Source organism: Saimiri boliviensis, chromosome 9 (assembly GCF_048565385.1).
Source record: "Saimiri boliviensis isolate mSaiBol1 chromosome 9, mSaiBol1.pri, whole genome shotgun sequence".
In the NCBI taxonomy this organism is placed as follows: domain Eukaryota; kingdom Metazoa; phylum Chordata; class Mammalia; order Primates; family Cebidae; genus Saimiri; species Saimiri boliviensis.
Genome location: NC_133457.1, coordinates 20,607,501 through 20,628,815, shown reverse-complemented (window position 1 = coordinate 20,628,815; position 21,315 = coordinate 20,607,501). Strand labels below are relative to the sequence as shown.

At 37.3% G+C, this 21,315-nt stretch overlaps 2 protein-coding genes across 9 annotated transcripts in view; one reads left to right on the top strand and one right to left on the bottom strand.

Moving 5' to 3' along the window:
* Nucleotides 1-21,315, top strand: part of VEPH1 (ventricular zone expressed PH domain containing 1) — a 208,390-nt gene that overhangs the window by 45,222 nt on the left and 141,853 nt on the right. The window lies entirely within an intron of this gene.
* On the bottom strand, nucleotides 8,816-15,712 carry PTX3 (pentraxin 3). The gene is made up of 3 exons (XM_003924995.4): nucleotides 15,456-15,712; nucleotides 14,608-15,009; nucleotides 8,816-10,561 (listed from the first exon to the last, which is right to left on the bottom strand). Exons 1-3 carry the CDS (start codon nucleotides 15,583-15,585, stop codon nucleotides 9,948-9,950), a joined length of 1,146 nt encoding a protein of 381 aa, XP_003925044.3. The 5' UTR covers nucleotides 15,586-15,712; the 3' UTR covers nucleotides 8,816-9,947.

Below are 21,315 nucleotides of genomic sequence, written 5' to 3'. Positions count from 1 at the left end.
TTTTGTCTGTTCTGTATTTTCTGAATTTTCCCAGTAAGTGATCATTGTAAAAGGTCTTTCCTCTTGGAGGAAGGATTGAAGGTATAATTGGAATGTTATCTTGATTCATACTTGAAAGTTAAAGGGATATAAAACTTGAATATCTCTATACCAAATAAGACAGTTGTATCTGTATTTTAAAATCAACTCACATACAAAAACAGTAAAAGATAAAAACCCCTACCCATTTAGTTTTACCAGCAAATTATAACAAATACAATAAGAACAGATCATTACAATCTCATCCAAACTTTCCCAGATAATTGAAACAGAAAAAAAAATTCTCCAGCTTATTCTACAGGGCTAGTATAGCCATGACAATACCAGACAAGGACAGTATGAGAAATGAAAATACAGACTCAATTATGAATATAGATGCATAACTCATAAATAAAAATTTTTAGCAAAACGACTCTAGCAGTGCTAAAAGTAAATAATAATTAACATTTGCTGAGTGCTTACTATATACCACGTACTGGCCTTTTAAGACAAAATAAAACAAATTTCAGTAAAGCAGTAAAGTTGCTGGAAGTGAGATCAATTTAGAGAAACTAATTGTTTTCTTACATACTAGTCATAATGAATTGAAAATGCTATATTAAAAATGTTATTTAAAGTAGAAAAATATACAATACCTACAGGAAAATGTAGCTTTTGAGAATAAAATGATAAAAGTTTATTGAAAGCAATTAAATAAGAAAATGGAGAAATATATCATGTTCGTGGATGGGAGAGCTCGATGTGGCAAAGATGTAAATTTTCAATAAATTTAGTGAAATTTTTGATAAAATGCCAACAGAATTTTCCACGAAAGATGACAAGCTGATTTTTAAATTTACAAGATCAAGTGAAACAGATACCCAAGACAGTTTCACAGAAGGAAAAGAAGGTGGGAGTTGTTGGGGGAGAAGAAGAGGCAGTTATTTCCCTACCAGATATCAAATATTGTAAAATCATAGTAATCAAGACAGTGTGGCACTAGTGCAAGATAAGCAAATTACCCATAGAATAGAACATAGAGGCAAGAAACAAATCCATGCACATATGGAAACTGAATATATGCTAGGGGAATATTGACAAGAAAGAAGGATAGACTGTTCAATAAATGGTTCTGAGACAATTGTCCGCATCACAACATGCATAAATTAATATTAGATGGAATAAAGACCTAAATACATAAAACAAATCTAAGTCTCTTCTTTAGTAAAATTTAAAATAATCTCTCAGCAAGCAAACAATAAAAGGGAACATCCTTATTCTGATAAAAGATATCTATTAATACTAAACAACTAAGCTAAAATTACACTTATTAGGGAAATATTAATGTTTCTCCTTGAATCAAAAAATAAGATAAGGATGTCACTTGGTGTATTAGTTCATTTTCACGCTGCTGATAAAGACGTACCTGAGACTGGGCAATTTACAAAAGAAAGGTTTATTAGACTCACAGTTCCATGCGGTTGAGGAAGCTTCGCAATCATGGCAGAAGGTGAAAGGCACTTCTTACCTGGTGGTGGCAAGAAAGAATGAGGAGGTTGTGAAAGCTGAAACCCCATATAAAACCATCAAATCTCATGAGACTTATCTGCTACCATGTGAACATTATGGGGAAAACCAACCCCATGATTCAAATATCTCCTACTGGGTCCCTCCCACAGCACGTGGGAATTACGGGAGTACAATTCAAGATGAGATTTGGGTGGGGATACAGAGCTAAACCATATCACTTGGGCAATGAATTTGTTTTCTACTTAAATTATATCGGAAATAAAATTTGATGTTTTGTAACATCAGAACCTTTTTAGAATGGAAAGTTGCTTTCCAGTGCTCCTGAATAAGTTTCCAAACTTGTTCTTTGCCATATGAAAGTAGTCTGTAATGTCTTTTCAGTACTGATAAATAAAAGCACAACCAATGCTTAGTGCAGCACAAGTTAGCATATCTTTCCTTCAAGAAGCTGAAAATATTATTGAAGACCATACAACTGCAATAGATTATATGAGGGTTTATAGGGAAGCCCTTTTAAAATTTTTATTTGAAACTCCATGATGCAATGAACTCCACTGCTATTGAATCTAAAAGTGGTAATGTCCCTTTTTCTGCATTTATGAATCAGTGATCATAATAAAGAAATATACCTCTCCATCAATATGCCTTTTATATGGTCCTCTGGCACAAGTCACAAAATGACCTCAAATGATTTGAAACTTAAGTAGAAAGTCTTTGGAAAGAAAATATAACATTATCTCAGGAAGAGTCCAGATTCCTTTTTTACTTGCTGGCAGTGACCTGGAAAATACTGTCCAGTTAATTATGATAAATTCAGCTCATTTTTTTTCTCTATGTGAGACAACATTCAAACCACTGGTTGGTGAGCAGTCTCAGAAAAATGGAGATAGAAAATTATCCCCCCATCCATTTACTATGACAGTAATATATATATGACATAGGATGTATGAGACTTAAAAATAGATAAAATATCTGTACTTTGTACAATTCTGGGCCCATCATTCATCAATGGTTACTATGATTCCTACCATCATCATCAACATCATCCTGGTTGTTTTTGTCATCACCAATTGAGTATCTGCCCTGTCCCAGGTAGATATTAAAAGATTGGAGGCAGGCCAGGCCCAGTGGCTCACGCCAGTAATCCCAGCACTTGGGAGGCTAAGGTGGGAAGATCACTTGTGGTCAGGAGTTCAAGACCAGCCTGGCCAATCTGGTGAAACCCCATCTCTTCTAAAAATACGAAAATTAGCCAGGCATGGTGGCACATGCCTGTAGTCCCAGCTACTTGGGAGGCTGAGCCAGGAGAATCACTTGAACCTGGGAAGCAGAGGTTGTGGTGAGCCGAGATCATGCCACTGCACTCTAGCTTGGGTGACAGGGTGAGACTCCATCTCAAAAAAAAAAAAAAAAAAAAAAGGATTGGAGGCAGAGCCATATCCATACATGGAGTTTCACAATCTCTAGAGAGATGTTTAACCGTTAAAATGTATTATGCAACTATTCTTAAAGGAAGTGGTTTTTAAGTTCACCATATAATAAGTTGTTAGGAAAGAGTTTATTTATCAAATGTTCTAGGAAACAAGCTACCAAGAAATCTTATTAAGAATATTCAACCTGAATATTAATACTCATAGGAAAATATTAAATGTAGGGTTTTAAAAGACAATGCACATATAGATCAAGGAATGGAGACATATCTAAAAACAGAAAAAGACTTTGATATTGTTAAGCCAAGTCTTGGATCTGATCTAAGTCAGAGTTTGCACCTTCTTGACTTCACCAGTAGATGCTGCTGTGACGTTCGTATGCTGAACTCTGAAAATGACTTACCCACAATGGAGAAGAATCCTTACATTCATTTATTTGTTCGTATTTTTGTTTGCTTGCTTATTTATGTTTCAATCCACTGAAAACAACTTGGAAAAACATTTTTTATGATAACTATATTATTTTCACTATAGCTTTATGGTTTAGAAAGCACTTTTATGAAAATTATCTGCTTACTAACAAAGCAGGCGAGTCTTGTTATCTTTAATTTCTTGACTAATTTGAGACTCATAGAGATTAGTTGACAGACCCGATTTCTTATAGTTATTAAGTTAGTAGGTGATGGTGCCAGAATTGAAATGCTGGATTTCTGATCCCAAGCCCAGCAAACTTTTCTTTCATACTTCCAGATTTATAAAACTTGATGCAAAGGTCAATCACATGAGTGTTCATGTTCACTGATTCCAAGAATACATCAATGAACATATACAATTACTTTAACCTTAGGAGTACATTTCTTAAGTGGCTGAAAGACAATTTTGGAAACATTTGGCCTTAGTAAAACTAAGGGAAAAGATTTCTAATACAATATTTGACAGGAAATGAAACAAAAATCAATGATAATTTCTTGTTTGTTTGCAAACTGAATTCTTCATTAAAGTGAAGTCAGTCAAGTAATTGTAAATAGCAAGCTCTACAATTCTACAACATATGCTTAGTAGAAAAAAGTTCTGAATATATTTTAAAGGTGTTAATACTTATAAGCCAATCTATATTGTAATAGATGAGGAAAATATATCAACTGATTTTAGTTCATATATTATCTCTACAATAAAAATTAGCTCTACCTGACATACAGACATACAGAGTTACAAACTGCTCCAGTTTGCCTAGGACTGAGGGGTTCCCAGGACACAGGACTTTCAGTGCTGAAGCCTGGGACAGTCTTAGGCAAACCAGGACCATTGCTCACTCAACACACACAAATAATATTATTTATATGCATAATAAATACACACATTTTTTTCCTCCTAATAGTTTGAGTCACCTTGCACAACTATTTTACTATGCTGTAATATGGTGATGCCTAAAAAACTGGTGAATGAAAATGTGTGTGTGTCAATGTGCTAACCTAAGCCAGATGTGCTAACCTAAGCCAGCATGCTGATACTTCTTTTTATATATTTTATCTCAGTTTTACACATTTCTTAATTCCTACTTTTGCTAACACCTATATATTCTCAGACTCATTAAATGTTATTGCTTAGTTGTGTGTGTGTGTGTGTGTCTGTGTGTGTGTAAGTCAGATATCCAACTTCCTGAGAATTTGTAAAATGTATTTTCCAAGTTTGGGCTATGGGTTTTTAGAGAGAATAATGTGTTTTGTTTTTTTGAGATGGAGTCTCGCTCAGTTGCCAGGCTGGAGAGCAGTAGCATACTCTCGGTTCACTGGCATCTCCGCCTCCTGGTTCAAGTGATTCTCCTGCCTCAGCCTCTTGAGTAGCTGGGATTACAAGTGTGCTACCGCCACACCCAGCTATTTTTTTGTACTTTTAGTACAGACAGGGTTTCACCATGTTGGCCAGGATGGTCTTGATTTCCTGACCTCGTAATCTACCCACCATGGCTTCCCAAAGTGCTAGGATTACAGGCGTGAGCCACTGCACCTAATTAAAAAAAAAAAAAATACTGGATCAAAATTAGATAGTGTGATCAACCAATTAACAGATTAAACAAGACCAAAATATATTTTTCTCTCATGTAAGCGAAGTCCATGGGTAGGCAGACCAGGGCTGGCTAGATGGCTTCACAATGATCAGAAATCCATTTTTCTTCTATGTTCATTGCATGGAATCTCATGGTCTAAGATGGTTGCTGAAATTTCAGCCCATTACTGTATTCCAATTAGGCAGAAGGAGGAAAAGAATCACATATAAGAGAGATCCAAGATGGCTGATCACTAGCAGCTCGGGATTGTAGCTCCCAGTGAAAACACAAAGAACGAGAGGATGCCACACCTTCACATGAATTCTTGTTGCTCACGCACCAGGAGATTCCCAGCGGAGGAGCTCCACGGGTCGCCAGCACGACTCTTGTGACCGGTGAGGCGGTTTTGCTGGCGCCTCGGAGCATCGGTTCTTGGTGCGGAGTCAGAAACGCACCGTCAATCTTAACGCTGCTGATTGAGTCGGCGCAGTGGGTTGCTCAGATTTCGGCGCTGAGAATCAATAAGTTGGACGTCCACTCAGAAAACCAATTACAAAGACGGTAATTATAAAGACCACAGATGGATAAATCTACAACGAAGGGAAGAAAACAGTCAAAAAAGGCTGAGAATACCCAAGATCAGAATGCCTCTCCCTTAGCAGGAGATCCCAGTTCCTCATCAGCAACGAAACAAGGCTTGATGGTGAACGAGTGTGTTCCAATTACAGAAGCCGGCTTCAAAATGTGGATAATAAGAAACTTCTGTGAATTAAAAGAACTTGTTCTAACACAATCTAAAGAAACTAAGAACTTTGAAAAAAGGTTTGACGAAATGTCAACAAGAATACAAAATTTAAAGAGGAAAATAAGTGAATTGATGGAGCTGAAAAACAGAGTAACAGAACTCCGTGAAGTATGCACAAATTTTAACAGCCTAATTGATCAAGCAGAAGAAAGGATATCAGAGGTGGAAGACCAACTCAATGAAATAAAACTAGAAGACAAGATTAGAGAAAAAAGGATAAAAAGGAACGAGCAAAGTCTCCAAGAAATATGGGACTATGTGAAAAGACCTAATCTACGCTTGATAGGTGTACCTGAATGTGACTAAGAGAATGAATCCAAGCTGGAAAATACGCTTCAGGACATTATTCAGGAAAATTTTCCCAACCTAGTAAGGCAGGATAATATTCAACTCCAGGTAATACAGAGAACACCACAGAGATATTCCTCAAGAAGAGCAACTCCAAGGCACATAATCGTCAGATTCACCAGGGTTGAAATGAAAGAGAAAATACTAAGGGCAGCCAGAGAGAAAAGTCAGGTTACCCACAAAGGGAAGCCTATCAGACTTATAGCAGATCTCTCAGCAGAAAGCCTACAAGCCAGAAGAGAGTGGGGACCAATATTCAACATCCTTAAAGAAAAGAACTTTCAACCAAGAATTTCACATCCAGCCAAACTAAGCTTCATAAGTGAAGGAAAAATAAAGTGTTTTCTGAACAAGCAAGCACTCAAAGAATTCATCACCACCAGGCCTGCTATACAAGAGATTCTGAAAGAACCACTACACATAGAAAGGAAGAAACAGTATCAGCCTTTCTAAAAAATACCAAAAAGTAAAGAATATCAATATAATGAAGAATTTACATCAACTAATGGGCAAAATAGCCAGCTAATATTAAATGGCAGTATTAAACTCACATATATCATTATTAATTCTAAATTTAAATTGACTAAATTCCCCAATTCAAAGACAGACAGGCAATTTGGACAAAAAACTAAAACCCATCGGTATGCTGCATCCAGACCCATCTCACATTCAAGGATACACAAAGACTCAAAACAAGGGATGGAGAGAGATTTACCAACCAAACAGAGAGCAAAAATAAATAAATAAAAAGCAGAAGTTACAATTTTTGCCTCTGATAAAATAGTCTTTAAAGCAACAAAGATCAAAAGAAGCAAAGAAGGACATTATATAATGATAAAAGAATCAATGCAACAACAAGAAGAGTTAAAGATCCTAAATATATACGCACCCAATACAGGAATACCCAGACATACAAGACTTATAAAGAGACTTAGACTCCCACGCAATAATAGTGGGAGACTTCAACATTAGTATTAGACAGATCAATGAGACAGAAAATTAACAACGATATCCAGGATTTGAACTCAGATCTGGAACAAGTAAATGTAATTAACATTTATAGAACTCTCCACTTTAAATACACAAAATATACACTCTTATCAGTACCACATCAAATCAACTTAGAAGTTTAAACGAAATGTTGGTTGGCTCCTTGTTTGTTATTCTCTTCCCTCATTTTCTTTCAAGACTCCATTATTAAGGACAATTATAGGCATACCCATATTTAGACTGCATTCTAGCCCGGGCAACAAAGCAATACCCCCATTCTCTCTCCCTCTTCCTCTTTCTCTTTCTTCCTCTTCTTTATTCTTTTTCTTATTATTCTTTTTTTCTTTCTAAAAAAAAAAAAGAACCACATATAAGATTTCAGCATTGGTCAGACTGTAGTTATATGGCTGGATCAAGCTGCAAGTAATGTTGAAAAATGTAGACGTTACTCTGAGTGGTCACATGTGCCATTCTAAAGCTAGAATTCTGTCATTTAGAAAAAGAGAGAAAATGGATATTTGGGAAGAATTAGAAGTCCCTAGAACACCTAGCTAGACTTACTGCTCTAGCAGATGAAATTTTTACTTTTTTAACCCAAGAATCGTTTTTGTTTTATTTTCTTCTATTTGTTTGTTCTTTGCCCTAAACATGTAATTACTTTAAAAAATTAAAAGTTTTCTTACATTAAATTCTGTCAGCATATGAGTTTGCATTTATCCTGGCCTGCAACGTCTAGCAGCACTTCAACATGTATAATTCATGCTAGAGCATGTAAAGGAGTTGAAATCGTGCCTAAGTTTCTGCCTAAGTTTTGGGTCTAGTTTTTCTTCTTCCAGCTGGGAGTTTAAGTCATATAGACAATGGCTAGACTTTGCATGTGCCCAGTGTGCCTGCAGTCTTGAATTATGTGCTCTCCAAAAGTCTGAGACTGGTCTATCAGCTCATAACTACAAGTGACGTTCACAGAGACTTAGCCTCTTTTATGGGTTTCACGATTGGGACGAAGCTATACTTACATGATGAGCATACTCAAAAATTATTAGATTTATGGAATTTTACTGCTGAAAGGCACTGAGTCCAATCATCTTCTTTTACTGAGAGGATCCAAAGGAGTTGTGTAACTTGTCTGACACCCTAGTTAGTTAGTTACAAAATTTCTCCTGGCCCCATTCTCCAAACCTCATGAAGAGGAATGTCCTGTGGTTGTCCATACCCTATCTTTAGGAAGACATATCATCACTGTGGGTCCACCACATTTCAGAAGCAGCTTTGTGAGGTCCTTCTATCAGCCCTCACATAGAATCTATAGAATACTAGTGTGGTGGGGAAAAGTTACCTCCCCATCCACAGTGTGAAGAGGCTTGACCTCTCCCTCATAAGTAAGAGAATGGGGTGTGCTTTCAGGGCAGGGGGTGTTTCTTTTCCAGATTCTTAGATCTCCTAAATAACAGTCCTAAGCCATTTCTTGCAAGCATCATGTGTATCTGGGGAACTGTGATGAGTCATGTTTGATGTTCGTTTTTATGTGACATGGTACAGAAGGTTGTATAAGCTCCTAGAATTGTCAAATGGGAAGAGACCTAGAGATCCTTATTTCCTCAATTCCTTGATATCTCAGTTGAGAAAACTAAAACCCACAGAGAAGAATAGACTTGGCAGAGATAATATTTATTGCTTATGATTTATAGGAGGAAGTTAAAGCTTAAAACGAAGGCTGGGCGCGGTGGGTCACACCTGTAATCCCAGCACTTTGGGAGGCCGAGGCGGGTGGACCATGAGGTCAAGAGATCGAGACCATCCTGGTCAACATGGTGAAACCCCGTCTCTACTAAAAATGCAAAAAATTAGCTGGGCATGGTGGCGCGTGGCTGTAATCCCAGCTACTCAGGAGACTGAGGCAGAAGAATTGCCTGAACCCAGGAGGCGGAGGTTGCGGTGAGCCGAGATCGCGCCATTGCACTCCAGCCCGGGTAACAAGAGCGAAACTCCATCTCAAAAAAAAAAAAAAAAAAAAAAAAAGCTTAGAATGAGTCTATAGTTGTTCATTCCTAACAATATTAACCATGCTGTTTACATAATAGTATCTGAAAACTAATTGCCTACTTTAAATGAAAAAAGTATGAGTTTTCTCCAAGACATCTCTTAAATTTACAATTAAATGACATGAGTTAGTTTTATAAAGTATTTTATTTACAGTAGAGCTTTACAAAAATAGTCTTAATAAAATTAACACAAATCCCCTTTACAATATAACTTATATGACTGTCTTCTCAAAAAAGTGACATTCGATTATCACACATAAACTACACTTAGAGTTATTAAGTCACCTTGTAGTATAAATATGTTTTCATCTTCTTTTTTTGTAATAAAGTTCATACCAATAACAGTGGACAATGGATAACAAATCTTTTGTTATTCTTCCAATGTAAAATTCATCTCTGGCCAAAACAAAATTAACTGAAGAAAAGTAAAACAATTGTCCTTCTGTTCAACAATACAGTCCTTTCTAATTATTTGAAAGTTTATCTGACAGAGACACAGCATTAAACTGAAAGCACCATGGCGTAAAATCTAGTAACATTATCTTCAAAAGCTTTTTCCAATGTCTTTCCTTCAACTGTTTATTCAGTATTTTGCCAGTATAAATAAAGATTGAGCTCAACTCTACTTCATTAGTCTCAAGTGTTCCTATTATGCATTGAGTTTTCAGACCTTCCCAGCTGGCATTTATTTTAAGTGTGAGTTTCTTTCTTTGGCTTCAAGTGGAGTTTCACAACACTTATGAAACATACTGAGCTCCTCCATGCGGCTGGATCTCTGTGACTCCCCACCCAACAATATTCCCCCGGATGTGACAAGACTCTGCTCCTCTGGTCTCTCTTATCTCTTCGTTGCTAAGAACACTATCCCAGATATTGAAGCCTGTGATTCTCCCAGAGAAGGCTAATGTTTCATCAAAGCCACCACCCACACAGCAGCCATTCTTTTCTTGGCCAATCTGCAGGATTCCTCCCTCTGGAACAATGTGACCTATGGCCATCTCAACAGTGGTAGCCACCAGTTCACCATTTACCCACAAGGATGTGAGCCCGTTCTCTGAATTCCAGGTGCCGCACAGGTGAGTCCACCTTCCTAATGAAACCATTGCCTCAGCAACCAGCTTGTTCTCCTCTCCACCCACCACAAACACTATGGACTGGTAGCTGAGATACAGCTGGATCTCATATGGATTCCTTTTTGTGCCATAGGAAAACAGTATGGTTTTGTTTAATATGTCTGTGGCTTTGACCCAAATGCAGGCACTAAAAGACTCAAGCCTCAGTGGTCTCACTGGATGCACACTTCCAAAAATCTTCTTGGAACGCATTGGGAATAAAATAGCTGTTTCACAACCTAGAGTAGCAAGAAAAGAAGAAGATTAAAGAAAATATAAATTCATTCAAAATGATTCTGGTATTATTTTAACACAAGCATTTTAATAACTATAATTGAAAGCTGTATGCAATCCTACATTATGACTTAAGAGGCTTCAGGTGTAAACTCTGCAGAGCAAAGAAAATGAGAAAAAAGAAAGCCAATTGTCTATCCAATGAAACATCTAAATGAAGAGAAAGCCTGCAAATAGAAGAACCAACTAGTCTTAATCCACAAAATAATAGAAGACATGACTACCTCCCCTTCCAATTTGCACATTTTCTGTTACTGCTTTAAAAAAAAAAGTTGAATCACTATCAGTTTTAACTTCACACAATAATTCTATAATTTCCAATAATTCAGAGCCCAGCCTGGTTCTCTCCTTCTGCTACCACCAAGTTCCTAAAATGATAAACCTATGAAATTCAGTAGACCTAGTTTGCTCCATTTAGCCTTTAACAACATGCATTTTTCAGCAAAATTCTAGAAGTGATGTTATTACAAAATATATTTTAATATGCCAAATGTTCTCAGATATTTGCAAACTTTGTAGAGTTTTTAGAAAACTACCTTTGAAAGGCAACAATGTATAATAATGATGATTAAGTTTACTGGGCATTAATGATGTGCCAGATACTGTTCTAATCACTTTGTATGTCATTTTAATCCTCATGCCAATCCCAAGAGATCATCTTTTTTATTTCTGTTATACAGATGAGAAAACTTAGGCAAAAGTAACCTGTCTATGTTACTTTTGTTATGTTGTCTATGTTACATAGCTGATAAGTAGTAAAATTAGAGTTTGAATTTTTGCGGTCTGGTTGCAAAGGTCACACCCTTAACCAGCACACAACATTGCCTCTATATTAATAGAACACCTAGATTTATCTAGGAGGGCTAAAATTCAGATGTTGTTACTACTAATGAGCTGTGTAACTTTGGATGAGCCTCATAATTTCTCTAGGCTTCAGTGTTATCTAGAAAAGGCCCTTCCATTCTGCTCCTAATATTCTGCAAGTCTGTAAGCAGCCAGTGTGTAGCACTTAAGAGCTGAAAAGAAGAACGTTTAAAAATTCTTACTTTGTCCACATGCTTATAATTACTATTTAAGTAGTAATAGAAATTCTTTAAGAAGAGTACCTTCTTTCAAGGGGCCTGGTTGAAGAACATGTTTCTGCTAAAGAGCACTTAGGAGGAGGACTTTCAAATTTGAGGTGGAAAACTCAGTAAGTTTCCACCACTGTCCATCTCAAGGCCACCTAGCCATTTGGGAAGCTGGAGATGCTGAAACAAAAACTTTTTACATGTCTCTGGGAAAGAACAAGTGAGCTCTTTATCTATCTATCTAAATATCGAAATATCTATCTATCTGTGTGTGCGTGTGTGTATACACACATATATATATATATATACATTTATGTGTATATATGTGTATACACACATATAATTATATCCCTGAGTCACTTGTAGGAATCTGACATAATTTACATATTATATAAAATTATATATATCTAAAATAAAAATACACATATGTATACAAATATGTGTATATATGTATATATGTGTGTTTTTGTATATATACGTGTGTGTATGTATGTATGTATTTTTTTAAAAAAAACACCTAAATTAAGGCTAGATATAACAACCTAAAGAAGATTTTCCATAAGACAGTTTTGAAAAGCCAACTCCTGGAATGGTTCCAGAATAACTGGTAAAGAGAACTTGCAGAAACCAAAGATCCATGTAAAAGTGTGGTAAACTATGTCAGATTCCTACAAGCGGATCAGGGCTAGGCTCTGTCCAGAAAACATTAAACAAATATGGACCTTATCCTTTAGTATTAGGGATAGTCAAATAAAATATTGACATTCAGAAAAACATGTAAAAGTAACTGCAATACTAAAACACAAAACTGGCCCTGTCATGCTTTGATACTTTTTCACTAAATTATTGGAACTTTTGAAGACTTTTTAAAATTAATTTTTGATGAGGCACTGATTCATTTTTCAAATGACATTGCTAGGGTCATCTTTTTTTTCTAGCTATGTTAATTAAAATCAAATAAAAATCACTGAACAGAAAATCACCACATCCATGGGCATTTGATATAGTCTCTATAAAGTTTCAGTAAAGTAGCATTCAAGAGGGTGCCTACTGCAATCTAATTAAGTGATTTTCTCCTTAAATAAGCCCAGGCAGTCAGGATTGCATTCCAAAGCACTCCTTGATTGCATCTCAGACTCAGCTTCTCTCTAGGCTACACTGGCTATTTAAGTGCATGTATAGATGAACCACATGTTGGCTATTTTGGGTGAGCTGCTTTTGGGAAGCAGTGATACCCCAAAAGTGATACCCATTTCATAAGATAGTTTCTGATACTTTAAAGAAGTATTAAGAGCCTTCTTTAAAGATTAGATTAGATTCATTAAAGAAGGCTTCTTTAAAGAAGGCTCTTAATACTTCTTTAAAGTATCAGAAACTATCTTATGAAATGGCTGTTAACTAAGAGGTTTTTCTGATTATTGAAGACCAAACAAAATTAAAGCCAGGTTCTTAGGAGGCTAACAACAGAATGGTTAGGAGCCAAGTTGGCTGGAGACCAAGAGAAGAGAATCGAAGCATATTGGTAAAAGTATTATCGATGTAATAAGGATTAACATTTTAAATTCAGAAATACATCTCTCTTATGCTCTAACTAATATGCAAAGATGAAGATAAAAAATAGAGTAAATCTTCAGTTTTTCAGGTGCATTATATGTACAATGACTTTACATTGTTTGCAAAACACAAGACATTTCATTCATTAAAATGACTGCAGAATTCTAATTTCTCTCCTATCACATTGAGGATCTATTGTATTTTTGATTTTATGGTTTTTTTTTTGTCCCCTGAAGCACTATTTGATATTTACTGATAAACACTCTTCAAATATTTAGAATATATGGTATAATTTCTATAACTTTAAGTGAAACATGCTCTCAAACATGCTTCTTCTCTCCCCCCATTCAGCAAAACTTTTCTTGAAAATACAGGGAAGAATTCTCAGGAAAAGTGCAAGTTATATTTTCTTACCTAGGGCACTGATTTTCTAATATAATTCAAAATGATCGTCACACCACCATTTCTTAGAAGTTTTGGCATAGAAAGGAGTATTGCTAGGCTCCAAGTCTTCGATTTCTTTCTTTTAACCATCTTTAGAATGTATTATTTTGGGAACTCATATCTGTTTAGAGATTCATGGAGTGTCACATGAGACTTTGAGAAGTTGTCTCTGGTTTGAATAGTCTCTCTCCTGTTTGGCCCAGTTCTCTGAATCCCTGGGGTGGAGCTGGGATCGCCTTCACGGATTGGCTCCCACACTTGACTGTTCCATGCTGAATCTCAAACCGCACACCCTCTGACCTCCCCTGTCGCGCTTATTCCACAAACCCTGGAGGCTGGGGGATCCCTGGAGGATTCCGCTGACCCTTCGGGAGATTAGATTCAGCCTCAAGTTTCTTGCGGAGAATGGGCGGAGAGGAGGGGCCGGCTGAGGGGCTGGAAAACATCCCTAAACGTTAGCCTGGGCCCTGAAATAGTGCGGGAAACCAGAGCTCCTCAAAAGACAGAGGCAAGATAAAATTAGAAGACGTGAAAATCCCTAACGGAGGGAAGCTGGGCGGCAAGAGGGGTCACGGTTATAACCGGCCAGTGGACCTCCTGCAGCGTCTGATCAGATCGGGTGTCAGGGGCCCTAGAAGTCTATTTCAAGACTGTGATGGTTACCTCCACAACTTTCTTTAGAGTTCCTTAGGACTGAGAAATACTTTTTTAAAGCCGATTTTCCCGCCTTGTATGGTGTGTCTGAGCTCTGTGCCCGTGCATGGAGAAATAGAGAGGTGTGTGTGTGTGTGTGTGTGTGTGTGTGTGTGCGCGCGCGCGCTTCCCATGAAAGCTTCCCCTAGATTGCCTGGCTCGACTCGCAGCTACCCGCGCTCCCTGAACAAAGCCGCAGGGGGAGGTCCCGGCCCAGCAAGTCTCCTTACCTGCCGGCAGCCAGCTCCGGGCCGCCCAGCCCTGCATGGAGCCCAGCTCCGCTCGCGTCTGCCGCAGCTCCTCCAGCACCGCGGCCAGGGCGCGAACCGCCTCCTCTGAGAGCCGCGCCTCCGCGCCCTCCAGGCGCGCCAGCCTGCGGCCAGCGTCGCGGCTCGCCTGCAGCAGCTCCTCCAGAGCACCGGCCCGCCTGGCCTCCCCTGGAGCTTCTGGCGCGCACGGCCTCGCCAGGCTGCCCGCGAGCCGGCCCAGCTCCGCCCGCAGCCTCTGCAGCTCGCCCCGCAGGACGTCGTCCGTGGCTTGCAGCATCATGCCCTCTCTCATCTGCGAGTTCTCCAGCATGATGAAGAGCTTGTCCCATTCTGAGTGCTCCTGACGGCAGTCGCACGGCGTGGCTAGAGCGCGGGATGCACACACGTTACCAGCCCGCCCAGGCCTGCCTAGGATGTGCTTTGTAAAAGCTGACCTCCCTCGGTGGTGCCAAGTTACAGCGCGTCCCTGGCATCCCCCTTCGCTTTAAGGACACTTCCGAAAAACAGCAAATAAGTGTCTCAGGAACGACAGAAATCATTCATTCAGGTATAGATTAAGTTGTATCCTATGAAATCGCCGGTTATGTAGCTCAAAACAGTCAAATATCGGCGATTTTATATGACTTAACCCATTAGTACGTTACAGAAATAACTTTGAAACCTCTCTCTTTCTTCAAGTGCTTCTCACTTTGGCAAAATAAACTAAAAATTTTAACTCGTCTCACTGGCTACAAAGTATATGTGTATTATTTAGACCAAGAGGTGGATATGTAGTTAGGGTTAGCAGAGAAACATTAAAGTGAACTTACGGTCCTCAGTGGGATGGAGTCCATTGTCTATTTCGTTGTCCAAATTCACATACATGAGATCATAATCGTCCGGGTTTTCGGCCAACACCGCAGACCAGAGAGCACAAAACAGAATCGCGAGGAGATGCATTGCTGGAGAGATGCAAAGTTCGTTCCACAGCTGGTGGGAGGAGACTCTCAAGTGAACTGAGTTTGTGCAGAGGAGAGTGAGAGTGAGAGGCTGGAGGAGAGAGCCCTTAATAAATGCTGGGGAAAGCCTGAATGGGGATGAATGAGTAATGCTGGTGGCACTGTGGTAACGGGAGTTCCCCTGAATTTGGTGGGGGAGGAGGCTCGGTGGGAGGGCGAGGGAAATGTGGAAGTTGCACAATAGTAAACCGCAAAGGTTTACACTGCAGTCAGATTAACTGGAGGAGGGTCGGAGGGGAAAGAGGAGAGAAACTGGGCTTCCACTATTCTCCTGAGAATTAGCTGTTGTAACGTGAATTGATAGCAATGAAAATGAAGAAGGGGTGGTAGTGCGGGAAATTTCAGAGGCTACTGAAGGAATTCATCATTTTCTGCGAGCTGTTCTTATTTCATAGCCCTTCATATATAGAAAACTTTCCATGTTTTCTTTGTACACTGTTACACAGGTTGAAAATGAAAATGGTCTGATTCCAAGATAAACCAACATATTAAGAATTGTTATGGCTCTGGAAGTCTAGTCCAATTCAAGCTATCTTGTCTTTAATCCTTCTGTAGTTGCACCTACACTTTTTAAATGACAAAAAACACAGTACAACTGGGTAAACCTAAATGGGGTGGGGGCAAAAGCTGGGAAAAAAGGAATATACTTATTTAGTTACTTAAGTATGTTTTTTTCATAACTTGGTATTATGTGGACATTATATTACTCTACAAGGTGTAGAGGCAAGGATCATGTTTTAAAAGTAAACATAGAGATTTTTGCTTTTAACAATATATACAGGTCTGTGTTCACATGATATTAATAAAACTTAAAAGATACAGATGGGATCCCATTGAAGTAAGAGAAATATCCAGGGCCCAAAGAGAGAGAGGAAACCAAAACCAACAATCCCATGGGCTGATGCTAGGGCCCCTCTGGAATAGGAATGAAGATAGTTAGGGGTTATTAGTTCTATAATCGCCAAATGTCGATGACCATGTGGAAGCAAAACTTAGTTCAAACGTGGAGAATTAGAAGAGAGACCCTCACGAAAGCCAGGAACCTAGAAGGTTACATACCGTATTTCAGTAGGTACGTTCTACTCTGCCCTAACACAAAAAGGTAGGAAGCAACCATGTCTCTCTTTGAACTCTGCAAGGTCCCTCTGAGTTTGCAAATTTGGGCCTGACCTCAAACGTGTTTGGAATTCCAATGTATAATGTCTGCCACTGTAAAAAAAAAAATTCGCAATGATATTATGATATTTGAACATGTGAGGAAGCAAACCACTATAAAGGAAAATGAGCAGAAACCAAAAAGGATTAGACACACCTCCCCAAGAATTTCATTTGAAATAGCAGCCAAAGGCCTGAAAATAAATATGTTTAAAATTATTTAAGCTCTAAAGGAAGGAATTGAAAATATGAGAAAAGAATAAGACATTGTCAAAACGAAAAAGGCAAGGTGATTTTTTAAAGAACCAAATATAACTTCTAGAATTAAAAAAAAAAGGCAATTAAAAATTTTGAAAGCTCGAGGCATGCATTAAGTGGCAAATTAGGCAAAGCTGAGAAGAACATTAATGAACTAGAGGACAGATATAAGGAAATAATCTAAAATGTATGGTTTTATGTTCAGTAAAATATTCTAAAATCCTTTCATTGTTCAGGGACGATAAAGAAATTTATTAATTTTGCTTTGCTCAAAAACCTTTGTTACAATTTCAAGGACAACTACCAAAAGGACATAGACATCCAAATTGAAGGAGCAGGGGGAATGTTTAAAGAAAGACTTGATCTATTAAAAAAAAAAAAAAGTAGGGATGGGCATGGTGGCTCATGCCTGTAATCCCAGCACTTTGGGAGGCCAAGGCAGGTGGATCACGAGGTCAGGAGATCAAGACCATCCTAGCTAACACAGTGAAACCCCATCTCTACTGAAAATACAAAAAATTAGCCAGGCGTGGTGGCACATGCCTATAGTCCCAGCTACTCGGGAAGCTGAGGCAGAATTACTTGAATCCAGGAGGTGGAAGTTGCAGTGAGCAGAGTTTGCACCACTGCACTCCAGCCTGGGTGACAAAGCAAGAGTCTGTCTAAAAAGAAATCAGTGAAGGAGGAAAGAATAGCACAGAGAAGGTAAGTAAAAGGTACAATATTATGTCTTAAAAATAAATAAGAATATACCAATAATTACCATAAATGTTGATGAAAAACATTTTCCAGTTAAGAGACAAATATTTCTATTTGTCATATAGAAATATTTTAGGCTAGGCTCACATTCAGAATCCCAGTACTCTGGGAGGCCAAAGTGGGAGCATCACTTGAGGCCAGTAGTTTGAGACAAGCCTGATCAACATAGCAAGACCCCCATCTGTACAAAAAATTTTTAAATTAGCCTGGTGTGGTGGTGTGCACCTGTAATCTCAGCTACTCAGGAGGCTGAGGCCGGAGGATCACTTGAGGCTGGGAGGTTGAGACTGCAGTGAGCTATGATCACACCACCGCATTCCAGCCTGAATGACAGAATGAGACCCTGTCACACACACACACACACACGAAAAAGAAAAGGAAAAGAAAGAAAAAAAGAAAAAGAAGTATTTTAAAAATCCAGCTATGCATCACTTACAAAAACAATACATAAAACATAAGAAAGTAGAAATATTAAAAGTTAAAAACTTTGAATTCTAGGGGAGGAAGAGAACATACCAAGCAAGTGCTATTCCAAAAAGCTAGCATAGCAATAGTACTATCAGCAAAAAATAGACTTAGTCAAAATAGGATAGTTCACTATGATACAAAGAAATACTCTAATAGGAAGATATCTTTGAATTATCTAGTAACATAGTTTCAAAAAATATGTACCAAAGATTGACAGAATTATAAGGAGAAATGGACAAATCCATAATCATGGAGGGAGATTTTAACATAACTGATAAGTTCACCTATGTCATAACTGATCATTCAAATGCCAAAAAAAGTCTGTCAAAGGATACAGAAACTTCAACTACATAATTTAAGTTTGATATAATAAAATATAGAGAGTACTGCCCAGAAGGTTTGATGGGCGAGTTCTACCAAACATTCAAGGAACACATAATCCCCATCTTATACAAACCGCTTCTGAAAATGGAGTGTGCAGGAATGTGCTAAATTCGTTTTACATGTCTGCTAAGTATGATACCAAAAAGAGACAAGGACAGTACAAGAAAGAACTGCAACCTGTCTCATCAAGAATGTAGATGCAAAAGCTCTAAATAAAGACTTAGTCAAACAAACACAGCAATATGAATAAAAATACACATTATACAAAGCAGTGTGCATAAAAATATATTATAACCAAGTTGAGTTTATTCCAAGACTGCAAGATTGATTAAATGTTGGAATAGCTATTAATTTATTACATTAACAGTTTAAAGGAGAAGAATCATCAACAGATGAGAAAACTGTTCGATAAAATTCAACACTCAAAATAATCAAACTAGAAAGCAGACAGGAACCTACTTCAACTGAAAAAGCATAAATACCCAAACGAATAGAAACAGATACACATGTAATTGTAAATCCTTGGAAACATACTTTTTAAAAACAGAAATAACACAAGGATATCCATGGACAGTGACTCTATTATCAAAATGTGTATTGGAAGTCCCTGCCTGTAAAGCAGTACATAAGGACATAAGGAGAAGGAACGTGAGGATTAGGATGGAAAGAAACAAAGTTGTTATTATTTATCGTGAGTGGATCATCCACATACAGAAAATCCAAGAGACTCAGAAGACATTATTAATAAGAACTGAGCAAATTTTGTTGGATATAAGATCAACATACAAAAATCTATGCTTTCTTAATACCAGTAGATAAATTGAAAATGCCTTTGAAAATAAAAAAGTTTTCATTTACATTAGCAAGAATAGCTATGAGATATCCAAGCAACAATTTAACAAAAGACACCTAAGACACAGATAATTATAACACCTTATTTAAAAGCATAAAAAGATCTACATATGGAAAGATAAGTTATCTCCTGAAATTAGAAGACTCAGTTTCACAAAAATGTCAGTTATGCCAAATTAGTCTATATGTTCAATATGAAAAAATAATTCCAGTCTGGTTTTTCAAGGCTGTTGACAGACTGATACTAAAGTTTGTATACAGTAGCCAAGAAGAGTTTGAAGAAGTAGGAGGTGAGGAAATATGCCCTATGAGATACAATGATTTATTATAAAAATTACTGTAATTAAGAAAATGTAGACTTGATAAACAGATGGATAAATGCACAGACACAGACCCACACACATATGGAAAACCTAATATATGAAAGAAGTGTTGCAAGTCAGAAGTGTATGAATAAGTTGTTGCATATTTATACACTGGAATAACACATAGCTGTAAGAATAAATGAAGAAGAGCTTCTTGGAGGTTTAACTTCAACATATGGTTGAATAGGAAAAAAATGTTGCACAGGGATATGTGCAGTATGATGTTATTCATACACAATTTTAAAGCATCCAAAACAACACTATAAAATGTTTATTGCTACATACACATGTAATTAAAGTGTAAAAATATGTACGGAGATCATAAATACTACCTTTAGGATGATGGTTGCTTCTGGGGAGAAGAGGAAACAAATGGGATGAAAAGTGATTATGACGTAAGGTTAAGTTTTGACAAATCTGGTTGGTAGGTGCACCAGTGCTTCTTATATTATTGCCTACATTTGTTTGATGACTTAACTATTTCATAATTTAAAAGAATGTATTATTTACTAATGGAATTTGTAAGATTTCTGCAAAAGTTCTGCATTTGTTTTTGTATTATTTGATTGAAATTCAAGTCAGCTGAAAAATGACTAATCTGGGGTTTTCCCCTTCAAGGCTCCCGAGGCCTTTAGTGAGTTTGTAACAAAATGCCACACACCAGTTTCCTGTCTTAGATTGCAACTACATTTCCTTTTAATGTGACCATCAGTATTTCTTGTAACTACATTCTATGATCTAATGTGGGCTGTACAAATTGGGTATTGCATTAAAAATTCCTGATCTTTTAAGAAGACGCTCATAGTAAAATAAGGAGAAAACAACACAAATTGTTGAAAATTATATTATTGAAAATAAATACTGATGAACACAACCTTTTTAAAGAAAACTCTAAATATTTCCAACCACTTGTATTCTGGGGCACATGATAAAACCTGTTTTAGACTTATTCTATGAACTATATGTGGAAAAAAAAATCCTCATTTTTTTATTGTCTCCCAAATTCATTCAGTTTTATTAGAATCATGCTTTCATTAAATTTAGATATTGATATTCTGAAAATTCTGGCCTTCTTTCTTTAATGATCATATCTAAATTCTTTTATTTATAGGCATGTTCCTACCATTTAATGAAGGTCTGTATATCTGTAATTCCTATTTATTTGATTTTTTCTGTGTATGGCTTCTACATTCAAAGCCACATTTAAAGAAAAAGTAAAGAGAGTCAAGAAAATTCTTGTTCAAAAAATCCCTAGAAACCAACTCCCCTGAGACATTGAACTACTTGAGAGGATTTTGAGAGAAAGAAAATCCATACCATCAAGTGATAAGTAGATGTTGCGCATATGTTGTTTGCTGATAAGTTCCCATAGTTCATGTAGTGTTTTTCTTGAGGTTTTGTCATTTTAAATCTAGTTGTCTATACATACC